The following is a 21,980-nucleotide window of genomic DNA, read 5'->3' as shown; positions in this document are numbered from 1 at the left end:
ATCTATACAGAATCTCTTATAGAACTACAAAAGCTTTGTAACATTTAGAGACTTAGATATTTAGAAAGTTTGTCTACTGACGTCCCATAGCTTCTTATAATGTTAACTTAAAGAATAGTGGTTTTCGAAAAATTCTTATAAGAAATAGCCCCTTCTAGAGGTGTTCCAGATTTATTTTATAGAATTTGTCTAAAGAGAAAGTGCCAAAACCACCATTGTTCCTCACTTAGCAGCACTCACATAGAGTGGAAGGCCACAGCGAAAAATGTTAACAATTTTCATACGCAACATCTGGTTTTCGAGGCGTGAAAATAACAAGTTGGTCTAAAGGTAATGTACAATATATGGATAAAAAAGTAAGTTAAAAACCACTCTTCGTATTACATTTATTCATGCCTCGAAAACAAGCTGGCCCGTTAAGATTTAAGTTTCAGATTCAAGGCTATGGTAGATGACAAACCGATGGCAAAGTTAAACAAGTTTAATTATTTGATTTCCTTTTTGACGGGGGATGCGAGAAAAGCCTTATAAGTTATCAGCAAGGCACCACCTTATTCCTAAGTCATCAAGCGACTTTTGAAGCCTTTAAATCAGGTGGCCGGGTTACAATGCGTACAATGAGGGTGGTGGCCAGCCCTGCATGCCACGCGAGCCAACAGCTCCCCTACACTAACTGTTACCGTTAACCTCAATTGGTTTTATGGAAGGGGAAACCGAAGAGCTCGGGGGAAAACCCCTTAAACCAGTGGGGAAAGAACTTGCAAACTCAACGTAGAAGGGGTTGTTCCGAGTTTTCACCCAGTGCCACAAGTTGGGATCGAACCCGGTTCCTTTTGCTGCGAGGCGAAAGTGCTAACCACACCGCCACCCCACCGTCATCTAGTTAGAACGTTAAGTTTTAGTGAAAATTGCGCCGTGGGTTTGGACTTGCGGTTTTCAAGATACAAGATATTTTTGCGTTTTGTTGTTTTAAAACAATAATGGACCATGCCTTATTGCCTATAGCTCTAAAAAGTTTCTAAATGAAAGAAAACTAAAGGTGAGGTATATAATATTGGGTTATCTAATGAAATTTTATGCCTTTATCAGGAATGCATCATAAACACGTTTATGCTTTTATCAAACAATTCTAAAGCACTATTTCATTTTAAATATTAATAGGAGTAAATTTGGACGAAAATTCTATCAACGAACATTTAAATAAGATTTTGGAAAATGCATCGAAACTGATGCTTCTGGGGAAAACAATGTGGAAATGGCTTTCGAGATATCTAAAGAGGCGAAGAATATACTGGCAGACGCTGGAATGACCTTGACAAATTCCAAGGAACTTTAAGAACGTTGGAAAGAAGAAAAATTCGTCGATGAGACTCAGGTAGAGAGACCCTTCATTGGTTCAAAAGATACTTCCAAGGTACTCGGACTGGCATGGGATTACCACGAAGATCAATTTTACTTCGAAGTAGACGGACTATTGAAATACTTAAAATCGGCCTGCACAATGAAGAGATGCATCTTAAGAGCGTCAGCTAGGGTTTTTGACCCAATAGGATTCCTAACGCCGTTTACGATACGCGTCAAAATCATTTTACAGAACCTCTGGGAAAGAGGAATGGACTGGGACGAAGAAATACCTCAGGACCTTGTTAAAACATATTTTTTCCCACTTCATATTGGCTCAGTTACTTATAACAAACAAAATTATATTTTTTCGCATCGGATATGTATTATCGTATTTTCGTTTTTTATTGCCTAAAAATCCAGAGCTAAAACAAATGTATAAATAATATTCGTTTATAATATTGTCTTTAAAAATAGACACGCGCTGAGGAGATACAACTTTCTAGTATAAATTTTTCGCACGCTTTTTAGTTAAAAGTTTGAATTTTCACGCGTTTTGAAATAATATTTTTTGGAAGAATAAAAAAAGAGTCGTTGTGAAGGTTTTGACTTGAATAGGAGTCTTATTTTTTTGTTGGAGTCCAGATTCACTGGGAATTATATTCCGACTACTATTTTTCTTGGGAACCTTTAGATATTCTCAGTACTCGCATCGTTTTAGTTGAAACTCACATTTAGTCGCGTTTTCACATAATTTTGGTGCCGAAACCCGGGAACTCAGTGAAAGTTGGATTCTACAGCAAAGAATTTGCCATCCGCAGCGTATAGAGATATCGCTGATCATCGGAACCTATCAACAATTACAAGATGGACGACTTAAAGGTCATCAAGAGTAGACGAGCGGCTACCAAGAGGGCCGCTACGAAAGTGAAGAACCTCGTCGCGACAGAAATAGAACTGGAGGAGCCAGATGTTTCCAAGTTAGAAGGTTACGTCATGGTATTGATTCAAAAAGTGCAATTTTAAAAAACTACGAAGAAGAACTGGTTGGATTATTTACAACGGAGGGCGAGTTGGAAACAGACCACGGAGATTCGCAAGAATACATCGACGAATTGGAAATTATTATTGTACGAGCGAAACGTTTGGTGGAACGGAAGAAGAAGGATGAGCGTCGTATTCGTCGTCAGTTCAACGATTCAAATAGCAGTGATTCGGATGATGATAGCACCGCGAGCGGATCGAGCAGGAGGGTAAGACCTAACCCTCCGATCGCACCAACAACAACAGTCAAACTCCCGAAGCTGGAAGTTTGTCATTTTAACGGAACTATTAGTGAGTGGCAATCATTTTGGACACACTTCGAAAACGTCATCCACAACGCTGAGGGTATATCGAAAAGAAATAAATATAGTTATCTACTATCGTATTTGGAGGGAGCCGCTTTAAGAGCCGTCGAAGGGCTATCACTAACGGAAGAAAACTACGACAACGCTGTCGCCGTACTGCAGGAGAGATTTGGACGCAAGGACATAATAATTAGCGAGCACATGAACGCTTTATTAAACCTGCCAAGTGTGAGAAGGTCAAACGACATCGCTGGCCTCAGGAAGATGTACGACAGTTGCCAAGTACAAGTGAGAAGTCTGAAATCTCTCGGAGTTATTGATGAGTCATATGGGAGCCTCCTCTGTCCTATAATTACACAACGATTGCACGAAGACATCACACTAGCCTTCAGTCGACACCACGCTGGTGAAGAGCTTCTAAAAGTAGAAAATTTATTGAATTTTCTACAAAAAGAAATCGCAAGTAGAGAACGGGCCCTCGTTCTTGGTAAATCAGCTGAACCAGAGAAACCGCAATCTCACAATACGCATCCGCTGAATACGCGTTGGAAAACGAAACATACGCAACCGCCGCACTATCGCAACTTTCGGAAAGAAATCGGATACAACCAAAACCCTTCGAGTGCCGCCGCCTTAACCACAGGTGTCGAGAGAAGACCCTGCCTTTATTGTGAACAAACTAATCACTCTACTACGGAGTGCGATAATCTTACTGTTAAAGACAAGAAGAGCATTCTACTTCGTAAGAGACGATGTTTCGTGTGTCTGAGGGAAAATCATCAAGCCAGAGAATGTAGGATGAACGCTAGAAGTTGCAGAAAATGTAACCGTCGTCATCATACAAGCCTCTGTGAAGAAGTTGAAAACAAAGCTTATGAAAAATTACAAACGCAAAGTGATTCAAAACCAGTCTCGCAATCAGATTTAACGAGAGTGAAGGAAATAACTCAATTGTCCGCCGCGGTCACGAGTAGCCGAAAAGAAGTGGTCTTACTACAAACAGCTCTAGCCATAGCTCAGAAACCAGGATATAAAGGAGATTTACCGGTGCGCTGCCTTCTTGACAATGGTAGTCATGTTACGTTCATCAAAGAAAGTATTTCGAGACAACTTGGGCTTGAAATCGTGAGCGAAGACCATCTGGAGCTGAGCAGTTTTGGTAGTACGAGACCAGAAAAAGTGAAAAGAAAGAGAGTACGACTGCGGTTGAGAAGCCGTCACGATCCAAAACAAAGTGTGATAATCGAAGCGTACGAAGCTCCCGAAATCTGTGGCTCAGTGTTCTCACTTCCAGGACCCGATATATCCGAAGAATTCCAAAGAAGAGGCTTTCTATTGGCCGATGCAGCGTTAGCTAACAACAATACTCAAGACTCGCACGCAGTTGACGTACTAATTGGAGCAGACTATCTATGGGCGATAGCAAGCGGAAGATCCGAACGCATCGGAAGTTTCCTAACCGCACTGGAATCAACATTTGGATGGACTTTACAAGGTCCAGTAGAAGTCGCTTCACGAGCGATCAGCATTAACAATGTGGCGATTATGCGTGTTAACGTTAAAGAGAAGCAAGATGATAAACTATCGAGTGAACTTCGCAAGTTCTGGGAATTGGAGTCCTTTGGTATCGTGGAAAACGAACCTGAATGCCACTCGAAGGAGGATATACAAAAAACTTTGAGGAAACTACGACCTACGCAAACGGTCGCTACTCTGTTGCATTGCCGTGGAAGTTAAACGCATCTAATCTCGCAGATAACTACTCAGTCGCCTCCAAACGCACTTCGAATTTACTCTTTAACCTACGTAAGCAGCCCATTATTTTGAAAGAGTACAATTCAATTATTAAAGAGCAACTTGAAAACGGCATAATTGAGGAAGTTAAACCTACTATGAAAAAAGGTAAACTCGTTTATTACATGCCACACAGAGCTTTAATAAGAGAGAATAGCGAAATGACAAAAATTCGTATTGTTTACGATGCATCTTCACAAGCGTTCGAAACCACTTCGCTGAATGACTGTCTCGAAGTCGGCCCGAAATTAAACCCGGATCTTTATGATATTCTTATACGATTCCGTGAACACAAGGTTGCCTTTACAGGAGACATCGCGAAGGCGTTTCTCCAAATTGAAATTAGAGAAGAAGATCGCGATGCATTGAGATTTCTATGGATCGATGTCGAGAACCCAAAAGCAACTATGAGACTTAAAATCTACAGATTCGCACGAGTACCATTTGGAGTCACATCTAGTCCGTATCTATTAACGGCCACTATACGTATGCACGCGAGAAAATATCAGGAAACGAAAACAGAAATCTTCAGAATTATCGACGATTCCTTATACGTAGACGATCTTTTATCTGGTGCGGAGACAGTTAGCAACGCGTATCAGTTGATCATTGAAGCCAAAGAAGTTATGAGCGAGGCGGGAATGCTTCTCAGGAAGTGGCAAACCAACTCCTCTGAGTTGAGACAACTTCTTTATGAAGGGGACGATGAAACTAACAGTGACAAGCCTATCAATTTCACCCTCGGACTCTCATGGGACAGCGTACGCGACAATCTTATTTTTGACACTAAAGAACTATTAGACTTTGTACAGAATTGAGCCAGCACCAAGCGTTGGGTGGTCAAATCCGTGGCCAAGGTTTTTGACCCGCTTGGACTTTTGTCACCTTTCATAGTTCGGGCGAAAATTCTTTTCCAGAAACTTTGGGAGAAAGGAATCGGTTGGGATGAGGCCCTTCCTATTGAGCTGAAAGGTGTCTTTGATTGTTGGTGCAGCGAACTAAAGGAATTAAAAGAAATCAAAATCGCACGATATTACTTTAATGAGGTCGAAAAATTGGACATCGCAAACGTCACACTTCATTGTTTCACTGACGCGAGTCAGAAAGCGTACGCCGCCGTCGTTTATCTTCAGTATCAGACCAGAGATGGAGGAATTCGATCAACATTGGTTACGTCCAAATCCAGAGTGGCACCTCTGAAGAAACTTTCACTTCCCCGACTCGAGTTGATGGGAGCCTAATTGGGCGCCGAATTGACCAACCATCTCATGAAAACGTTTGAAACGAAACCTAGCAGAATTTTTTTGTGGACAGACTCGCAAATTGCAATCGGATGGATTAAAGGGACGGCGTCCAGATGGAAGCCATTCGTAGCTAATAGGGTGCGCACTATCCAAACCCTTTCGGACCCAATGAATTGGCGCTATTGCAGAAGTGCGGAAAACCCCGCAGACCTCCCAACGAGAGGTTGTAAAATGAACGATCTAGCACATAACGAATTCTGGTGGCACGGTCCGACGTTTTTACAAGAACAGGTTTTGGTAAGGGACGTTGTTACCAACGACGAGACACCTGAAGAACCACAGGAAGAATTACGTAACAATGCATGCTCTCAAAGTCACGAATCAACAAGAAAGCGATCACCCTATAAACATCAAAATGTATCGCACACTGAAAACCCTTCACCACGTAACGGCTTGGGTATTTCGATATATTCAAAATTACTTTAACAGAAACAGATGTATGCGATCAGAAGAATTAACAGCTGAGGAAATTAATGAAGCCGAAATATACTGGATAAAGAATACACAAAAAGAACAATTTCCCGAAGAAGTCGAACACTCAACCCTAAGTTAGACGCAAATGGTCTACTTTGTGTGAATAGCAGAATTCAGGGAAGCGGCCTAACCTACGAGGAGACCCACCCATGGATTCTCGCACCGGATCACCCGTATACCACGCTTTTAGTGCAAAGCTCACATGAAAAAGTGATGCACGCTGGTGTTACAAGCACTACAGTCGTTTTACGAGAAAAGTTCTGGTTATTGAAAAGTCGAAAAACAGTGCAAAGTATATTAAAATCTTGCACCATTTGCCAATTCTTCCGTGCGAAAGCGTCAGATGTAATCATGGGCCCGCTGCCGGAAGTACGTACTACGCAAGCTCCGCCATTCGAAGTTTGCGGTATGGACTTCGCTGGACCGTTATACTGTTGCGATGGTCAAAAAGCCTACATCGCATTGTTTACTTGCGCAGTAACTCGCGCAGTACACTTGGAACTCGTATCAGACCAAACTACAGATAACTTTCTGCTTGCCTTCCGACGCTTTACTGCTAGGAGAGGACTAGTAAAACGCGTATTCTCTGACAACGCGAAAACTTACAAACGAGCCAAGTGTGATCTAAGTGAATTGTTCGCAAATATAGCCAGTCCTGAAGCACACCAATTCTTTGCCAACCATCAAATTAAATGGACTTTCAGCGCAGACAGAGCCCCCTGGTGGGGTGGTTTCTGGGAACGGCTAGTGGCATCGATCAAGAAAGCTTTGAGAAAAGTACTTGGGTGAGCAAGGCTGACGCACGAAGAACTGGAGACCGTTCTCGCGGAAGCAGAATCCGCAATAAAGTTCCGCCCTATCACTACTATTTCGGAAGACCCTCGTGAGCCAAGACCGCTCACGCCCGCACATTTTCTATTGGGCGACCGTATAACCAGTCTACCATCGATACAATTTTCCGGACACTCAGCTACCAAGGAAGATTTAACACGACGCCTAAAATACCGTCAAACAATTCTAGATGGTTTTTGGCGTAGATGGCGGTCGGAATATTTACTCCAGCTGAGATCAGCGCATCATCGCACACCAAACAAACCGACGGAACCGCTTCAGGAAGGAGACGTCGTTATCATCACCGAGAACAAGCAACCGAGGCTGCGCTGGAAAATGGGAGTCATCGACGAAACTTTCAAGGGAGCAGATGGATGCATTCGTAATTGTATAGTAAGACTGCATGACAAGACACGACTACGCCGACCAATTCAACTACTCTACAAATTGGAAATTTAATTGGACGTTTTTCGGGGGATTATGTTAAAACATATTTTTTCCCACTTCATATTGGCTCAGTTACTTATAACAAACAAAATTGTATTTTTTCGCATCTGATATGTATTATCGTATTTTCGTTTTTTATTGCCTAAAAATCCAGAGCTAAAACAAATGTATAAATAATATTCGTTTATAATATTGTCTTTAAAAATAGACACGCGCTGAGGAGATACAACTTTCTAGTATCAATTTTTCGCACGCTTTTTAGTCGACGGTTAAAGTTTGAATTTTCACGCGTTTTGAAATAATATTTTTTGGAAGAATAAAAAAGAGTCGTTGTGAAGGTTTTGACTTGAATAGGAGTCTTATTTTTTTGTTGGAGTCCAGATTTACTGGGAATTATACTCCGACTTATATTTTTCTTGGGAACCTTTAGATATTCTCAGTACTCGCATCGTTTTAGTTGAAACTCATATTTAGTCGCGTTTTCACAGACCTCGCAGTAAAGTGAAATAATTGGACCACTGAACTAGAGACAATCAGTTTATTGAGGATAACGAGACAATACTTCTCTGAGCATTCAGAAGATCAATTAGAGCAATTACAAATTCATTGTTATACTGACGCCAGTGAAGCAGCTTATGTTTCAGTTATTTACGTAAGACACGTGACGAAGGATGGACAGATCGGAGTAACATTAGTTACGTCTAAATCAAGAGTATCTCCAATTAAAAAGATTTCCTTACCTCGATTGGAATTGTTGGCGGCACTGATAGAAACTCGATTGAAAACCAAAATCAATTGTAATTTCAAGATTAAGTATGAAAACGTATACCTTTAGAGTGATTCGACAATCACCATCAATTGGATAAAAGGCAGTGCCCGAAAATGGAAGCCGTTTGTGGCCAATCGTGTCACAGAGATTCAAGAGAAGGTTGAGCCCCGAAGTTGGAACCACATTAGCGGCAAGGAAAATCCTGCGGACCTCTTAACAAGAGGGATAGGAATGGATAAATTGGTCAACAGTGACCTATTGTTGCCAGGACCTAATTGGCTTTGCCAGGAAGAAAAATATTGGCCAATCAAGAAAGATAAAGTTGAAAATGACGATCCGATAGAACCGGAAGCCGAATTTGAACTTAGAAAGGGCTTTAAAACTATATCGGTAAACCCATGCTTAGTCGGATCCGAGTCAATGTTCATGGAACTCGAGGACTATAGCGACGTGGATTATGTCTTCAGGGTAACGGCATGGATTAAGCCGTTCTAGAAGAATTCTAAGAAGATGGATGTCCGAAAGTCTGAAACATTAACTTCAGAAGAAATCAAGGCGGCGAAAAGATATTGGATTTCTAAAACTCAGAAACTTGCCTTTCCTTCAGATCTAGAAGCCATTATTAAGAAGATGCCACTTCCAAAGGATTCGGAAACTGCAACCTTTAACCCTTTTATTGATGAGGATGGCATTTTGAGAATTGGCGGAAGGTTACAAGAAACAGAATTTACTTATTCAGAAAGACATCCAATAATTTTGCCGAACAAGAACCGACTAACGGAACTAATCATTTTAAAGGAACATGAAAACTTGATACACGCCGGATTGTCCACTACTTTAACCAGACTTCGAGAAAGGTATTGGATTATCAAGGGTAGACAAGCCACGAAAAAGGCCCTCAACCAGTGCATCACATGTCGGAGATGGACAAGGGCGTATTTAAGGGGGGGTTTTGGGGGTTCAACCCCCCCCCCGACCCCCCGAAATGCTGATGACTGGGGGGGTGCCTAATTTAAATCAGTTAAACTTCCGTCAGCACCCCCCCCCCTTGATATTTTCCCTCAAAATCCCCCCTGAAATAAAATCCTGGATACGCCCTTGGATGGAAGGCTAAGCCTTTAATTGAAGAAACACCTCCTCTTCCTAGAGATCGGGTCGGCAAGTCGTAACCCTTTGCGATAACAGGTATTGACTTTGCAGGTCCTTAATCATAAGGGATATCGCCAGAGTTCGCAGTAAGAAGATGAAAGGTAGAAAAGGCCAAATCCCAACCACGAAGGCGTATATAGCTTTGTTTACTTGCGCGGTGACAAGAGCTATACATTGGGAATTGGTATCTAATCTTACTACGGAATGCTTCTTACTGGCCTTAAGAAGATTCATGTCGAGAAGAGGAGTCGTACAAGTTGTATATTCAAACAACGCCCAAACATTTAAGAAGGCTGAGAAAGAACTAGCCAGACTCTATACTATAGCCAACAACAAGAAAGTTAAGGAGTTTTGCAACAATAAGGGACTAAGGTGGAAATATATCATACCTCTAGCACCTTGGACAGGAGGATGGAGGGAACGAATGGTTCGTTCGACGAAGCGAGTATTAAGGAAGAACTTGGGCTCGGCTCTTTTGAACTTTGAAGAGCTTAGTACAGTTCTAGCAGAGGTCGAAAATATAATAAACTCTCGACCGCTTACATTCATTAACGACGACGCCGGTGATTTTTCCCCACTCACCCCTTCCCATTTTATTATCCCAAACCGAAGCAATTCCCTACCAACTGAAGGTCTGAGGTCAACGGACTCCAACGGAGACAATTTACGGAGAAGGTGGAGTTACCAGGAGACTCTTCTTGACCGCATCTAGAATCGATGGAGAAAGGAATACTTACTGGATCTGAAGTCAGCACACGAGGTGCGCCAGGCGAAGCAAGGAGAAAAAATGAAGATAGGTGACGTCGTCTTAATCAGAGAAGACAAGCTTCCTCGTCAAGCATGGAAGATGGGACTAATAGAAGAAGTTCATCAAGGACGAGATGAAAAGATTAGGCAATTCTCAGTGAAATTACCAAATGGAATAATTGTGAAGAGACATATCAATCTTTTGTGTAACTTAGAGATTTGAAAAAAAAAAAGGAATTTGGTGTTTTTAAGGTTAATCGGACTTATGTAATGTTTTTATAAACTCCTTCAGAGTTCATCGGGCGGGAATGTTAAAAATGGTGGTATATTACTTCTGGTATTTGTTATTTTGTTCTGTGAATATACGGAAGCAAAGGTCTTCCTAAACGAGGCTAAAACCGGTTGACCTTGAGCTATATTTGGAAACTGTCCTATTGTAATAATGGACCTCCTTTCTGGTATGCCGTTGGACCCCCATTTTTCTAGGAAAAAGAGGGTAAGGGGCATCGTGGAGATGGGAAAAAAAAGAACGAAGGGTTAGTAAGAAGGAGACTTCGTAAATTACGAACGGAAAAAAGTGTGCTGTGTGAATTTGTAAAATAAACGTTGTTTTGTTAGTTAATACTTGGTATTAAATTGAATCCGCGAGTCATTTCAATAAATATCGCGTTTTCTCTTTCGGCGCATTTGTTTTTCGCTAACGTGATTTGGTCCAACAAGGCGCTCTGGCTTCTTTCACTTCTTCGGTCACCTCGTCGATGTCTTCGATTGGCTTGCTTCAATTCTTCTTCCTTTAGACACAGCAACGTCAAATTTTCTATAATGTCATCGAAATCTGCCGGGTCCAATTTATTTTGTCCATCCAACGCGTCGATGAGACTACACGCACTAACAACTGCTAAGTTTTGTTTAGCTTTTTGCCTTTTTAACCTAATTTTATTGTCCGATAGGTCAATTTCATCAGATATATGATTGAAGTTTCACGTAGCGTTGATATCCAAAGTCAGTCTCGCTATTTCCGGGTTTTGCCACTAAAATAAGTTACGGATTTGTCTATCAAATAATAAAAACTTTTTGGAGAGCAAATTGTATTTCTTAATCTCAACCGAAACTATGACTGAACACCACCCCTCTCACACTCTACCAAAGCGTACAGGTTCAACTTCTCCTTTTCAGTCTTAGTTTTCGCTACCAGTGCTCGGAGAGACTAATTTTCCGAGAAAGCACATGCTATTTTCTAGTAACAATAGAAGAGCTGCGAAAAAGAGTGAGTGAGATTGGAAACACAGCTGAAAGCCATAAACACATATATTGCTTTTCCCAGTTCTAACATTTGCTCAGACGCAATTTAAAGCTGCTGATTGCGACAACCTTTTATCAGAGAAAAACAATTATATGTAAAGAGCCCGGTTAGACTTTGCTTAGGGCTTGGAAAACTGATTTGATTAAGGGCCATAGTTATGAGTAGGATTTCACACTCATGACCAGACAGTGACTTTTTTTAGATGTTAAAGGTACAAACACTCAAACAGAAGACACTAAAAAAATAGGAGGAACTCTCCAACATCACAATCACTGCCCAGTGATAAACAATGGCGGACACAGTGAACGGCAATGGTGGTTTTTGTTTTCTCTAGACAAATTCTTTAAAATAAATATCGAACACCTCTAGAACGGGCTATTTTTTATAAGAATTTTTACAAAACCACTATTATTAGGTTAACGTTATAAGTATCTATGGAACGTCTGTAGAATAACTTTCTCTAATGTTTTTAACGACTAGGATATCACCCATGGCGGTTGAGAGGCAGAAATTTCAGCAAGAAATCAAGATCTTTAATCTTTAATATGTGTCTGTACAACTTATAAGGAGTTAAAATTTTATCAGTTTTTGATAATTTATTTATTTATTATCTCAGTGAAGAGAAATCCGCTTTTTTACGGCGTGGAAGAAAATGTAACTGAAAACCAAATTAAAACTTTCCAAAAGAAATATCTTGAATATATTAAATTGCTCGTGTAATAAAAAATATATTTCAGTCAATTTATGATAATATCTAAATAATAAAACTGAGAAAAGGTTAGAGAAAAGAAATACTCTTCCTAATAGGGTGTGGACTTGAATCGTTTAAGAAAAAACCAAACTGAAAACTTTCCAACTAATTTCTTAAAGGAATATATTAAATGTGAGCCCACCTTTTTAATCTTTACGAAATGATATTTCGAACCAAATTCGTTCAACTTTACTTAAATAAGATTTATAAAACTTTGACCTACAGGAAACGGTCTAACTGTGTTATTTCTCTATATAGAATTCGCGACACTTAAGCAATTTAACAAATATTACATTGGATCCATTTCGATTTACTTTAACGTGATGTAAATCACTACATGTATTTCCTCTTGGAATATTAAACCGGCTTTTGAAATTTAATGTATGTATGTTAGTTATAAAAGCCTCAAAGGAAAGGTACCAGTTCCGAAGCCACCGAGGATTTCCTCTTTATTTTTGAAGCACTTAAACTAGGCTATGCGAAAGAACATCCAGGCGAAGCATATCAACCGCAAGTGTTAATTGCAGACAAATACGATACTTGGAAATCTCAAATCTGGAGAGTGAATATGGTGAGTAATTATTGGGAAACTGCGAAATGTAATTGCCGCTCATTTCAAAAAGACTTCTTGTGCAAGCACATACTAGGATTAGTCATCCGATCAAAAATTTACATTGTTAGACCAGAAGCAAAGGACCTACCTCTTGGAGAAAAAAGAAAACGCGGTCGCCCAAAACTATGTACAAAGGCTTTACTCCGTGAATAATACGACTAAATGTAAAATGTAAAATTCAATAAACGAAGTGGACAAAACTAATATTTTGGACGGTATTTAAAAAAAAAACAATTTCGGCGAAATTAAGTTTCTGCCTATTCTAGTTAAATGCCATCCGTAGTTTTTACGCTAACAACGTTGGAATCTTTTGAGTCTAATCCTTGGCTTAAGTGCATTTTCATTTGAAGAAATTCGATTGGTTAGTTGGTCTGCTAAAGGGAAAGCAGTACATCTCAGAGTTCTTCTTGTAGGTAAAATTTAAGATTATAGACTGAACCGAAATTATATTTTTCGTAGAGTCTCTAAAGCAAAGCCGTGCAATTTGCGAGGCGCTGGGTTTCTTAAAACCGATGTAAACTTCTCCTTGGCCCACAAGGGACCGGGAAATATTGTTTTACCAGGGCTTGGGACCGCTCTCGATTGCCCTGCCCATAAGCATGGTTTCTAAAACTGTAGGCTTGCATAGCATGAAGACTTTTCCACCGACCTCCTACGCCTAATTATTTGTGGAATAATGGCATTAACAGTCGCTCGTTTACAGCATAGTTGATTATTGTTAGATTTATTATTATTAAAAATTCAGGACTCAAAATCGCTGCTTTCAAAAACCAGCGAGGAGAACTTGTAAACTCTACGCAAAAGGAGCATTTTCACCCAGTGCCACAAGCTGGGATCGAACCCGGCTCGTTTTGCGGCAAAGCGAAAGTGTTAGACACTCTGTCACCCCGCACAAGCCACAACCAGTAAGCGTATGATGAACTTCATATTTTTATATTCTAAAATAATCAAAGTACCTAGACTTGGTTTGAAAATCGATTTGCAATAGTGGCTAGTTTACGCCGGCTGAATAACGCACAGTGCCGTATTTCCGCCTAGGCCAACCTAGGCCGTGGCCTAGGGGCCCATCCTTGGATGGGGCCCTCCAGTGACCTTAATTGCTGTATTCGAAGTCTTAAATCTATAATATTAATCGTAATTTATATTGGAGAAATTCCTAGGTAGAAGATTTTGTTTTAAAATTGCCAAAATTTCTGCCTGGCAGTTTACGGACGCAGCCTTAAATCACAATGTTGCATAATTATCGCATATTTAGTCGACGATTGTTAAGAGCTTTTATTTAGTAATATAACCATGGACATAGGACCTATACTTTTACCTAGACAAACTGCTGGATCTACGAAATTGAGGCCGGTTTTGAGCTCCACCGCTTTGTTATGCGTGATATGGACAAAATTACGTGGCGCCGCCTACGGCGTCTACGCGCGACTAACTATACCTAGGCTATAGCCTTGACTATACTAAAAAAAAGGAGGTCAGCTGTCATATGTAAACAAAGGAAACATGGAGGAATGTACCAATTAATTTCCAAATTATATAATGAAATGTGTGTAAATATTTATCTGTTAATGAAATACCAAGAATGTATTTATTGATACTCAGGGAGAATGAATATGTCGAAATTATTTTTAGCGTTTCTCCAATTCCACCCGTTGGGCCCCCCGGTATGTTCCTCCGCTTTAATAAAATCAAATAATAATGTAATCTCAGTGGTTCTTAAAAATTAGGTTTTTCGACGCGATTAACGCTGCAGCGAGGACGCAAAAAAAAAGACCACCTCCTTTTTCCCTCCCCCCCCCCCCTTAGCGTGACGGGGCTAGGGGCTCAACGTGTCCGTCGATAGTCTCGACATATTCATTCTCCCTGAGTATAAATAAATACATTCATGGTAATACTTATGAATATATTAGTTTCAATATTAATATAAATAAATAAAATAAACTACATAAATAATAGGAATAAAAATAAACAGTGTCAGAGTATTTGGCCATTGACATTGCATTCAAAGGATGTAAAAGGGAAGTATAATTGTGGAAGGGATTCTACACACATTGATGAAGGATTAAAGAATTCTTATTGCCCTTGAAAAAGAATTAGCTTGGTGAGCCTTTTTCGAATAGCTTCTTTCTTCATTTGATCATTTATGTCTCTGCTTATTTTCCTCAGCCTTATGTTAACGTATATTTTGATAATCTTTTTCATCAAAACATTAACGTGGTGTTGTGATCCAAGTTCGTCATCAAACATATGTTCAGTAAGAGTTGGAAAAATATTGTCTGTTACTAACTGGCGCAGAACCAAACATTCTATTTTTAAGTCAATGTTTTTAGCCACAGTTTTAATTGATCCGAAGTATCTCACTGCCTTCTCAGTCAAGCTACAAATCTTGAAAACACTAGCTGTCGGATGACACAATCCCCCATTGTCCTTTAAAAGGAGTAGAAGTTTGGTTGGGTCCTCCTTTGCATAGCTATGACTTGTTAGTAAGGAATGCCTTTCGTCTAAAGCGTGTAAACATGTTTGGCATTTTAATGCTTTTCGTAATTTCTCTACAACAAAACCAGCCATATAACGGATTATGTTTTCTCGAAAGATGTTGGATGTTGATGTTTCATCAGTAAGAAACATAATAAAGTCATCCATTTCTTCCTCTAGAGATTCTTCTTCAATAACTCGTTCGTTGGTTGGACCTGGCACCATGCACAAATTTGGAACGTGAGTGTTGTCCAAAGCAATTACGTTGTGTTTTTGTATCCGGCAGTGAAGTTTCTACAAGTAGGATTGTTGTTCCAACCTCCTCGCTGACGAATTGTGTTAAAATATAACTCTAAATGGTCCTGCGAAAGTTTGTAAGTTAGAAGGTACCTTAAAAAATAAACAATGGTTTACAAAATCTGGTATTTGCCAAAACATTTAAGCGTATTTAAAAAAAATATACTTCAGTGGTCCATCAGGGGGAACAATGAACTTTTCTTCAATGTCCAAAACACTGAATTGTGACACCAAAACCTATAATGGCTGTCTTTCTTTGGCTTTTCCAAGTCTGTTAAATTGAATAGAAGTTCTTTAGTCTTCATTATGTCACGTTTGGTTATTTCAAGGTTGGTAAGCCGAATTGGTGCCTTTTAACCTTTAGCCCATGGATTTCACTAACATTATTAAACACTGAATTATATACTTTTGTCCCAGTTTCATTAAATGTTAGATCACTTTTTTCCCTCGCAAAAACCGAAGGAATTGAATTTTCCGCGTCAGATCTTTCGCGTTTTTGCCAACACGATAATCTGAATCTTTAAAGTGTTTTCCACAAACAAAGTGATACTTTCTGGGTATTAAGTTCAATCGATTTATTGCCTTAAGCCATTTTGAGCACAAGTTTATGTTAGATTGAGGTAATCTTTATTATGAAAAATGGACAACACAAGGTTTTCAACAAAGATCTGAAGTTGTTATGATAAAAACAAGAAATACTTGTGAAATGGTATTTTTTCCTTTGGTGACCGACTTTTACAATTGGGAACCACACAAGTTTGTACCATTTTCAATTGTTTGAAGTTTAAATTTACGTAAAATATTTTATTTCGCGTTGTATTATACCAAAAACTAACTTTATTTCTTAAATTAAACAATTTTTACAAGTCGGTAAGCCAATACGTTTTTGCGTCCAGCGTTCGAATCTTCCGCTTTTTAGAGTTTCTCCGTTCTCCACCAAACGATTTGGTGGCGCCACGGAATTTTGTCCATATCACACATGAGACGCGCGCGGGACGGAAAACCGGGCACAAAACGCTAGTGCCTCGAGATTCTGCAATACTCCGTCTAGGTATAAGTATAGTTCCTATGTCTATGAATATAACCGTAGAGCTCAGACTTCTACGCTGAATCAGGGAAATTCAGGCACGGCCTAGTTCCAGGGATAAGAGTAAATGCAGTGCGTGAAAAGGGGGCCCAGACTCCTTATCTGCCTATGGGCCCAGGATCTCTAAGTCCGGCCCTGATAACGCAATAAATCTCTTCAAGTGGCTCTGGTTAAAGCTTAAGCTGTTTGCGAATTTACGTATTGCAATTTATCCGCAACTACCTGCTTTGTGTTTTTCAATTCTGATGATTTATCAAGCTGGCGGAAGACAAATCGTCTAAATGGGTACCAGTGAAAACCGGAATACACTAACATGGGCGGTTTAAAGACTTAGGCTGTATTCCATTCCGTGATCAAAATATTACTTTTATGGAATAAATTTAGTCAGAAAACTGAGATTGTGTGCTGCGAAATATAAATATCGTGCGACAGAAAAACCGATATATCATTTCCTTTGAGTGTATCAGTATAAGTAATTGCTCTAACTTAAAAAATATTAATTGATAGAAAGTGGGTTATAATAAAGTAACTGTACCAATTTTTATCGAAAGAACAATAAAACTGACTATTTACTGCCATTTTTCATAGTGGTATTAAGTTTTTATATCAATTCCCTTTGACATTTGTACAATCATGTCAGTTTTTGAAATTCATTAAATAGAAATAGGTTTCAGTGACCGACGTCTTTTTCGTTCGAATCGGCTTGATTGCCATCGGTTTAAACTAGAGGTCGGGGATGGTTAACATTTATTCAATAGATAAAGCTATCAAAATTATTCGTAAAACATTTTGATCAAGTAATTTATATTTCTGTATTATACGATTAATTGTTTGATAAATTTGTAAAATTAATCGGAAAAACGACGATTTTTTCGATAAAAAGCTCTAATTTTACGAATAATACATGTTTTTTAATCATTTTCCGAAATATTAACCGGTAAATTTCTTTGTTTACATTTTCCCCCGAAAAAAATCAATTTAATCATGGATAATGATTAACCGTCACCGACCTCTAGTTTAAACGCATTACAAAAGTGGTGGCCATTTTCAAATATGGCGGAATCTCTACAGGAATAGTTTCATGTGCACCTACTTTTTCGTATACCCAAATTATCTTTTTGACATCCTCGACGAAAAATTTTAATAATAAGAGGAGTTTATTGTACCGGAAATACAAATTGAGTAGACTAATAATAACAATCAACTAGGTTAATACCGATGGCACCAGCCTACGCCCAAGTAATCTAGCCACTCTTTATGCCCTTACCCCAGGTGGCCTGATTGTATCGCGTAGGAAAGTGGTGGAAAGCCTTTCATGCCACCCGAGCCACTCACTATTACCATTAACCTTACCAAGTTTTTATAGAAAGGAGAAGCCGAGGTATTCAGGGGATAACCCCTACAACCAGCCGGGATAGAACTTACAAATTCTACGCAGAAGGAACAGCTCCAAATTTTTACCAGTGCCACAAGCTGGGATCGAACCAAGGCTTTCTTTCTGCGATCAGGCTCCCCGCCAGCAATAGGCACAAGTAGGCACGTGCCTACGTTGAAAAAGTGTAGGCCTACTTTGGGGGCCTCTAAATTTTTGAAACGGTGCCTATAACCCTCAATATTTTTACTTACTAGTTTGTAAAATAAGATTTGATATTTCCATTTTTAGCCTACTGAGAGTAATATAACAGATTGGAAACGAAGAAAATCGAAAGTTAATTTTATCGAAATGTACTATAATTAGAGTACGGTTGGCAACGCTGTCCGTGATTATAGATTTTCCCCTTGAAAAAACTTTTTCTTTTGAATTGACTGATAAGAGATGGTGACGCCGGGAGGGGGAAATACGTCATGCTAGGCCGCAAAGTTCAGGGACACCTGTCTTTTTGCCTCGGTCTCAGTGAGAAGCTACAATACACACAACAAAGACATTTAGTTTCTTGGAATTTGACGACGTCAGTGAAGATGACCGGAGGGTGGGATTGCCAAAACTGGATTTCTCTCTTTCTCTTCCCAGCAGAGGTAAAGCCCAAGCCTATTGCTTTGATAGGAAGGGGTTATTCTTTCAAATATTGAGGAATTTGGGTTTCCCCTTTTTCCCTCTTTTGCGAAGTCACGTGATTTCAGTGACCATCGAACGGGGTCCGTCAGTGATTAGGGCCTCGCGTTTCGTCAATCATCATTTCGTTTTCGTCTCCTGAGCAAGATAGTTCTCAATTTCGAGTCTCTTTTGGCCAGAATTTAACTAGATTTAATAGTTGATTTTTCAACAGCCTTTTTCAAGGCTAATAAGCTATTGTAGCTTAATTTTCCAAACAGCCTTTTTCAAGGCTAATAAGCTATTGTAGCTTAATTTTCCAAACAGCCTTTTTCAAGGCTAATAAGCTATTGTAGCTTAATTTTCCAAACAGCCTTTTTCAAGGCTAATAAGCTATTGTAGCTTAATTTTCCAAACAGCCTTTTTCAAGGCTAATAAGCTATTGTAGCTTAATTTTCCAAACAGCCTTTTTCAAGGCTAATAAGCTATTGTAGCTTAATTTTCCAAACAGCCTTTTTCAAGGCTAATAAGCTATTGTAGCTTAATTTTCCAAATAGCATTTTTCAAGGCTAATAAGCTATTGTAGCTTAATTTTCCAAACAGCCTTTTTCAAGGCTAATAAGCTATTTATAGCTGATTTTCCCACTGCCTTTTTGAAACCTAATTAGCTATTATATTTACATATACTATAGCTCTGCTTTATCCAAACAGTCTTTTCGAGACTACTAAGCTATTACAAGCTTCGTTTAGAATAGGTTTTAAATTAAGTTTTAAAATATGAGCACCCGAAAGTGTTTATCTGGGGCCCAAAAACGCCAGAAGCGCAAGAGAGAAGATGGTGTTGTTAGTAGTCAGAAAGGCGCGATGGAACGTTTTTTGAAATCGTCAGGCAAGAGTCATAATGATAGTCCCGGGGAAAGCTTGGGAAATAAAGAAGGTTTAGAATTCGAAGGTGGTAATATTTCTGAGGTTCTTCCAAACGTCAGTTCTGCTTTAGACATTGCACTAAGTAATGAAGCCGAAATTATTAGAAACCCTACTATATCTGCCGATGTGCAAGATTTAATTAATTTAACAGAAGTGCGCTTACACGAATTGGATATTAGTTTAGATAAAGATTGCCTTCCAGTTTGTGAAAACTTTGTATTAAGTTTTGAACTTAATTATAATTAATTAAAATGTTTAATTTTGTATTTGTAACTTCGATATTGGATAAATTTAGAAATGTATAAAACTCATAAATATTGTTAAGGATGTAAAATTGACCTAATTTATTTGGATAAATTTAGAAATGTATTAAACTCATAAATATTGTTAAGGATGTAAATTAAACATTTTAATTAATTATAATTAAGTTCAAAACTTAATACAAAGTTTTCACACTCCCGCGCGTAATACATTAGTATTACCGATTACATATATAATTTTTTTTTAATCCATCAAATAAATTTAGAAATGTATAAAACTCATAAATATTGTTAAGGATGTAAAATTGACCTAAAAATATAAATGTTAAAGTGTTGTATATAAACAATTTGTAACCATTAAACGAGAGGGAGAGGTCCGAAGAGGGTCCACAATTCAAGGTAGTGAGTCACTGGTTTTTTGGAAGCTACCGTTCACTAGCGTCTAACTGTCCGGCTTAAAATAGTCGCCCGTAGGCTCTACATTGACGGACAGGTAGAAGGGGTCGAATTTTGGGGCTTTTCAACGGACTTCTCGCTCTCGACTATTGGAAAATTTCAAAATAAGAGGCCCGGCGATTGGGAAAAACCCGTCACGGGTCATCTTTGGTACATCTTTTTGTAAAAGAGGAAACGAAAGCATTGTGCAGTTCCTTCGAAAAAGTCCAAGTGAAAGGGCTCAAACATTTAGGTCGCTCCCAAATGGAGAAATAAAATAAAATAAAGTTTGGTTAAGGAGTACGAAATAAGTCTCTTTAAATCTAATCGTAGGTATAAATCTTAGTTAGCTTTTCAGTCGGCTAATTAAAGAACAAATTCAAAGTTAGCTCTCCCAAAAGTTATTAGGAAGAATCGTCAGAAGAAAACAAAAAATACGAAGTTTTCTGAAATACGGTTTAACACTTGTTACAGTTCAGCCTAAACTCAATCCTTTTCCTAAAACTTTAATGGGTGGTAAAATTCGTGGTTTCATTTCTTCTTGGTACGACAAATATCGAATGCTTGAGTATTCAGTTGCAAAAAATGCAGTTTACTGCTTTTGTTGTCGTCATTTTCTAGGCAGTAGAAATACTGGATTTGTGAACGGATTTTCGGATTGGAAAAATATGGCGAAAAAATTCGAAGAACATTTCACTTCGAATAAATCTTCCCACCAACTAGCCTATATAATGTATTTAGACTACACTGAATTAAAATCTCGTGGATCAATAGCGTGTCAGGTTAATGGCCACCATAGACTTGACGTAATTAGAAATAGAGAGGTATTATCTGCACACGTGGAAGTCATAAATTTATGTTCTCAACAAGATTTAGCACTTCAGTGGAATACATCTGCCGATAAAATTGGAAACAGAGGAAATTTTATTGAAATTTTAGAACTTCTGAAAAGAAAATGTCCTGATTTGAAAGCCAAATGCGAGAGTATGCGCAATAATGCAAAATATATTCACAGCACTGTACAAAATGAAATAATTGACATTTGTGTAAATTTAGTAAGGAAAATGATTGTCGAAGAGGTCATCGAATCCGGTGGGTTTTACTCTGTAATTGCCGATGAAACCCGAGACAATGCAGGGGTGGAGCAGCTAAGCGTTTGTATTCGATATACTAGAATAGAAATAGGTGTCGTAGAAAGATTTCTAGGTTTCACTGATTTACATAAGTTCGATTCTGAGAATATCAGTTTGGCAATTATAAATCTTTTGACAGAGGGTGGTTTAAAACTGGAGAATTGCGTTGGACAGACATATGACGTGGCAAGTGTAATGAGCGGACACGTAAAAGGAGTGAGTGTGAAAGTAGAAGAGGCAGTAGGCGGACATTGTCCGTACGTGCATTGCTACGCGCACCGCTTAAATTTAGTTTTAGTTGACTGTTGCTCCAAAATATTGGCAGTTAGGGAACTACTTGGTTTGGTTCAGGCCATATACAATTTTCAAAGCAATTCGGTTATTAGAAGCGAATATTTTGAAAACTCCCAAAAAGATCTGTGCTATGAGATACTTAAAATGCCACAAAGCTGCGACACTCGG

At 38.9% G+C, this 21,980-nt stretch overlaps 4 protein-coding genes across 4 annotated transcripts; all 4 read left to right on the top strand.

The window, feature by feature from the left end:
* Positions 1-2,208: 2,208 nt before the first annotated feature.
* Positions 2,209-4,427, top strand: LOC149954596 (uncharacterized). The gene is made up of 2 exons (XM_090169977.1): positions 2,209-2,329; positions 2,380-4,427. Exons 1-2 carry the CDS (start codon positions 2,209-2,211, stop codon positions 4,425-4,427), a joined length of 2,169 nt encoding a protein of 722 aa, XP_090026103.1.
* A 218-nt stretch (positions 4,428-4,645) lies between these two features.
* Positions 4,646-5,725, top strand: LOC149954595 (uncharacterized). The gene is made up of 2 exons (XM_090169976.1): positions 4,646-5,290; positions 5,402-5,725. Exons 1-2 carry the CDS (start codon positions 4,646-4,648, stop codon positions 5,723-5,725), a joined length of 969 nt encoding a protein of 322 aa, XP_090026102.1.
* A 171-nt stretch (positions 5,726-5,896) lies between these two features.
* Positions 5,897-8,804, top strand: LOC149954594 (uncharacterized). Its single transcript, XM_090169975.1, has 5 exons — positions 5,897-6,185; positions 6,238-6,336; positions 6,453-7,047; positions 7,300-7,486; positions 8,376-8,804. The coding sequence occupies exons 1-5, from the start codon at positions 5,897-5,899 to the stop codon at positions 8,802-8,804; spliced, it is 1,599 nt and encodes a 532-aa protein (XP_090026101.1).
* Positions 8,805-8,819: 15 nt separating this feature from the next.
* LOC149954593 (uncharacterized) lies at positions 8,820-10,170 on the top strand. The gene is made up of 2 exons (XM_090169973.1): positions 8,820-9,244; positions 9,510-10,170. The coding sequence occupies exons 1-2, from the start codon at positions 8,820-8,822 to the stop codon at positions 10,168-10,170; spliced, it is 1,086 nt and encodes a 361-aa protein (XP_090026099.1).
* Positions 10,171-21,980: the final 11,810 nt, after the last annotated feature.

The sequence above is a fragment of the Leiobunum rupestre genome, chromosome 3, assembly GCF_980474605.1.
Source record: "Leiobunum rupestre chromosome 3, qqLeiRupe1.1.hap1, whole genome shotgun sequence".
Lineage (NCBI taxonomy): Eukaryota > Metazoa > Arthropoda > Arachnida > Opiliones > Sclerosomatidae > Leiobunum > Leiobunum rupestre.
This window is presented reverse-complemented; position numbering and strand designations above follow the sequence as displayed.

Excerpts from the sequence above, each read along its gene's own strand:
- LOC149954594 (XM_090169975.1), top strand. The coding sequence starts at position 5,897 with ATGAATTGGCGCTATTGCAGAAGTGCGGAAAACCCCGCAGACCTCCCA. Across the intron at positions 6,337-6,452 it reads AGTCGAACACTCAACCCTAA|TGCAAAGCTCACATGAAAAA; the intron begins GTTAGACGCAAA and ends CCACGCTTTTAG. Across the intron at positions 7,048-7,299 it reads GCTTTGAGAAAAGTACTTGG|ATGGCGGTCGGAATATTTAC; the intron begins GTGAGCAAGGCT and ends TTTTTGGCGTAG.
- LOC149954593 (XM_090169973.1), top strand. The coding sequence starts at position 8,820 with ATGGATGTCCGAAAGTCTGAAACATTAACTTCAGAAGAAATCAAGGCG. Across the intron at positions 9,245-9,509 it reads TGTCGGAGATGGACAAGGGC|GTCCTTAATCATAAGGGATA; the intron begins GTATTTAAGGGG and ends TTGACTTTGCAG.
- LOC149954596 (XM_090169977.1), top strand. The coding sequence starts at position 2,209 with ATGGACGACTTAAAGGTCATCAAGAGTAGACGAGCGGCTACCAAGAGG. Across the intron at positions 2,330-2,379 it reads AGATGTTTCCAAGTTAGAAG|AAGAACTGGTTGGATTATTT; the intron begins GTTACGTCATGG and ends AAAACTACGAAG.
- LOC149954595 (XM_090169976.1), top strand. The coding sequence starts at position 4,646 with ATGACAAAAATTCGTATTGTTTACGATGCATCTTCACAAGCGTTCGAA. Across the intron at positions 5,291-5,401 it reads CTAAAGAACTATTAGACTTT|AAACTTTGGGAGAAAGGAAT; the intron begins GTACAGAATTGA and ends ATTCTTTTCCAG.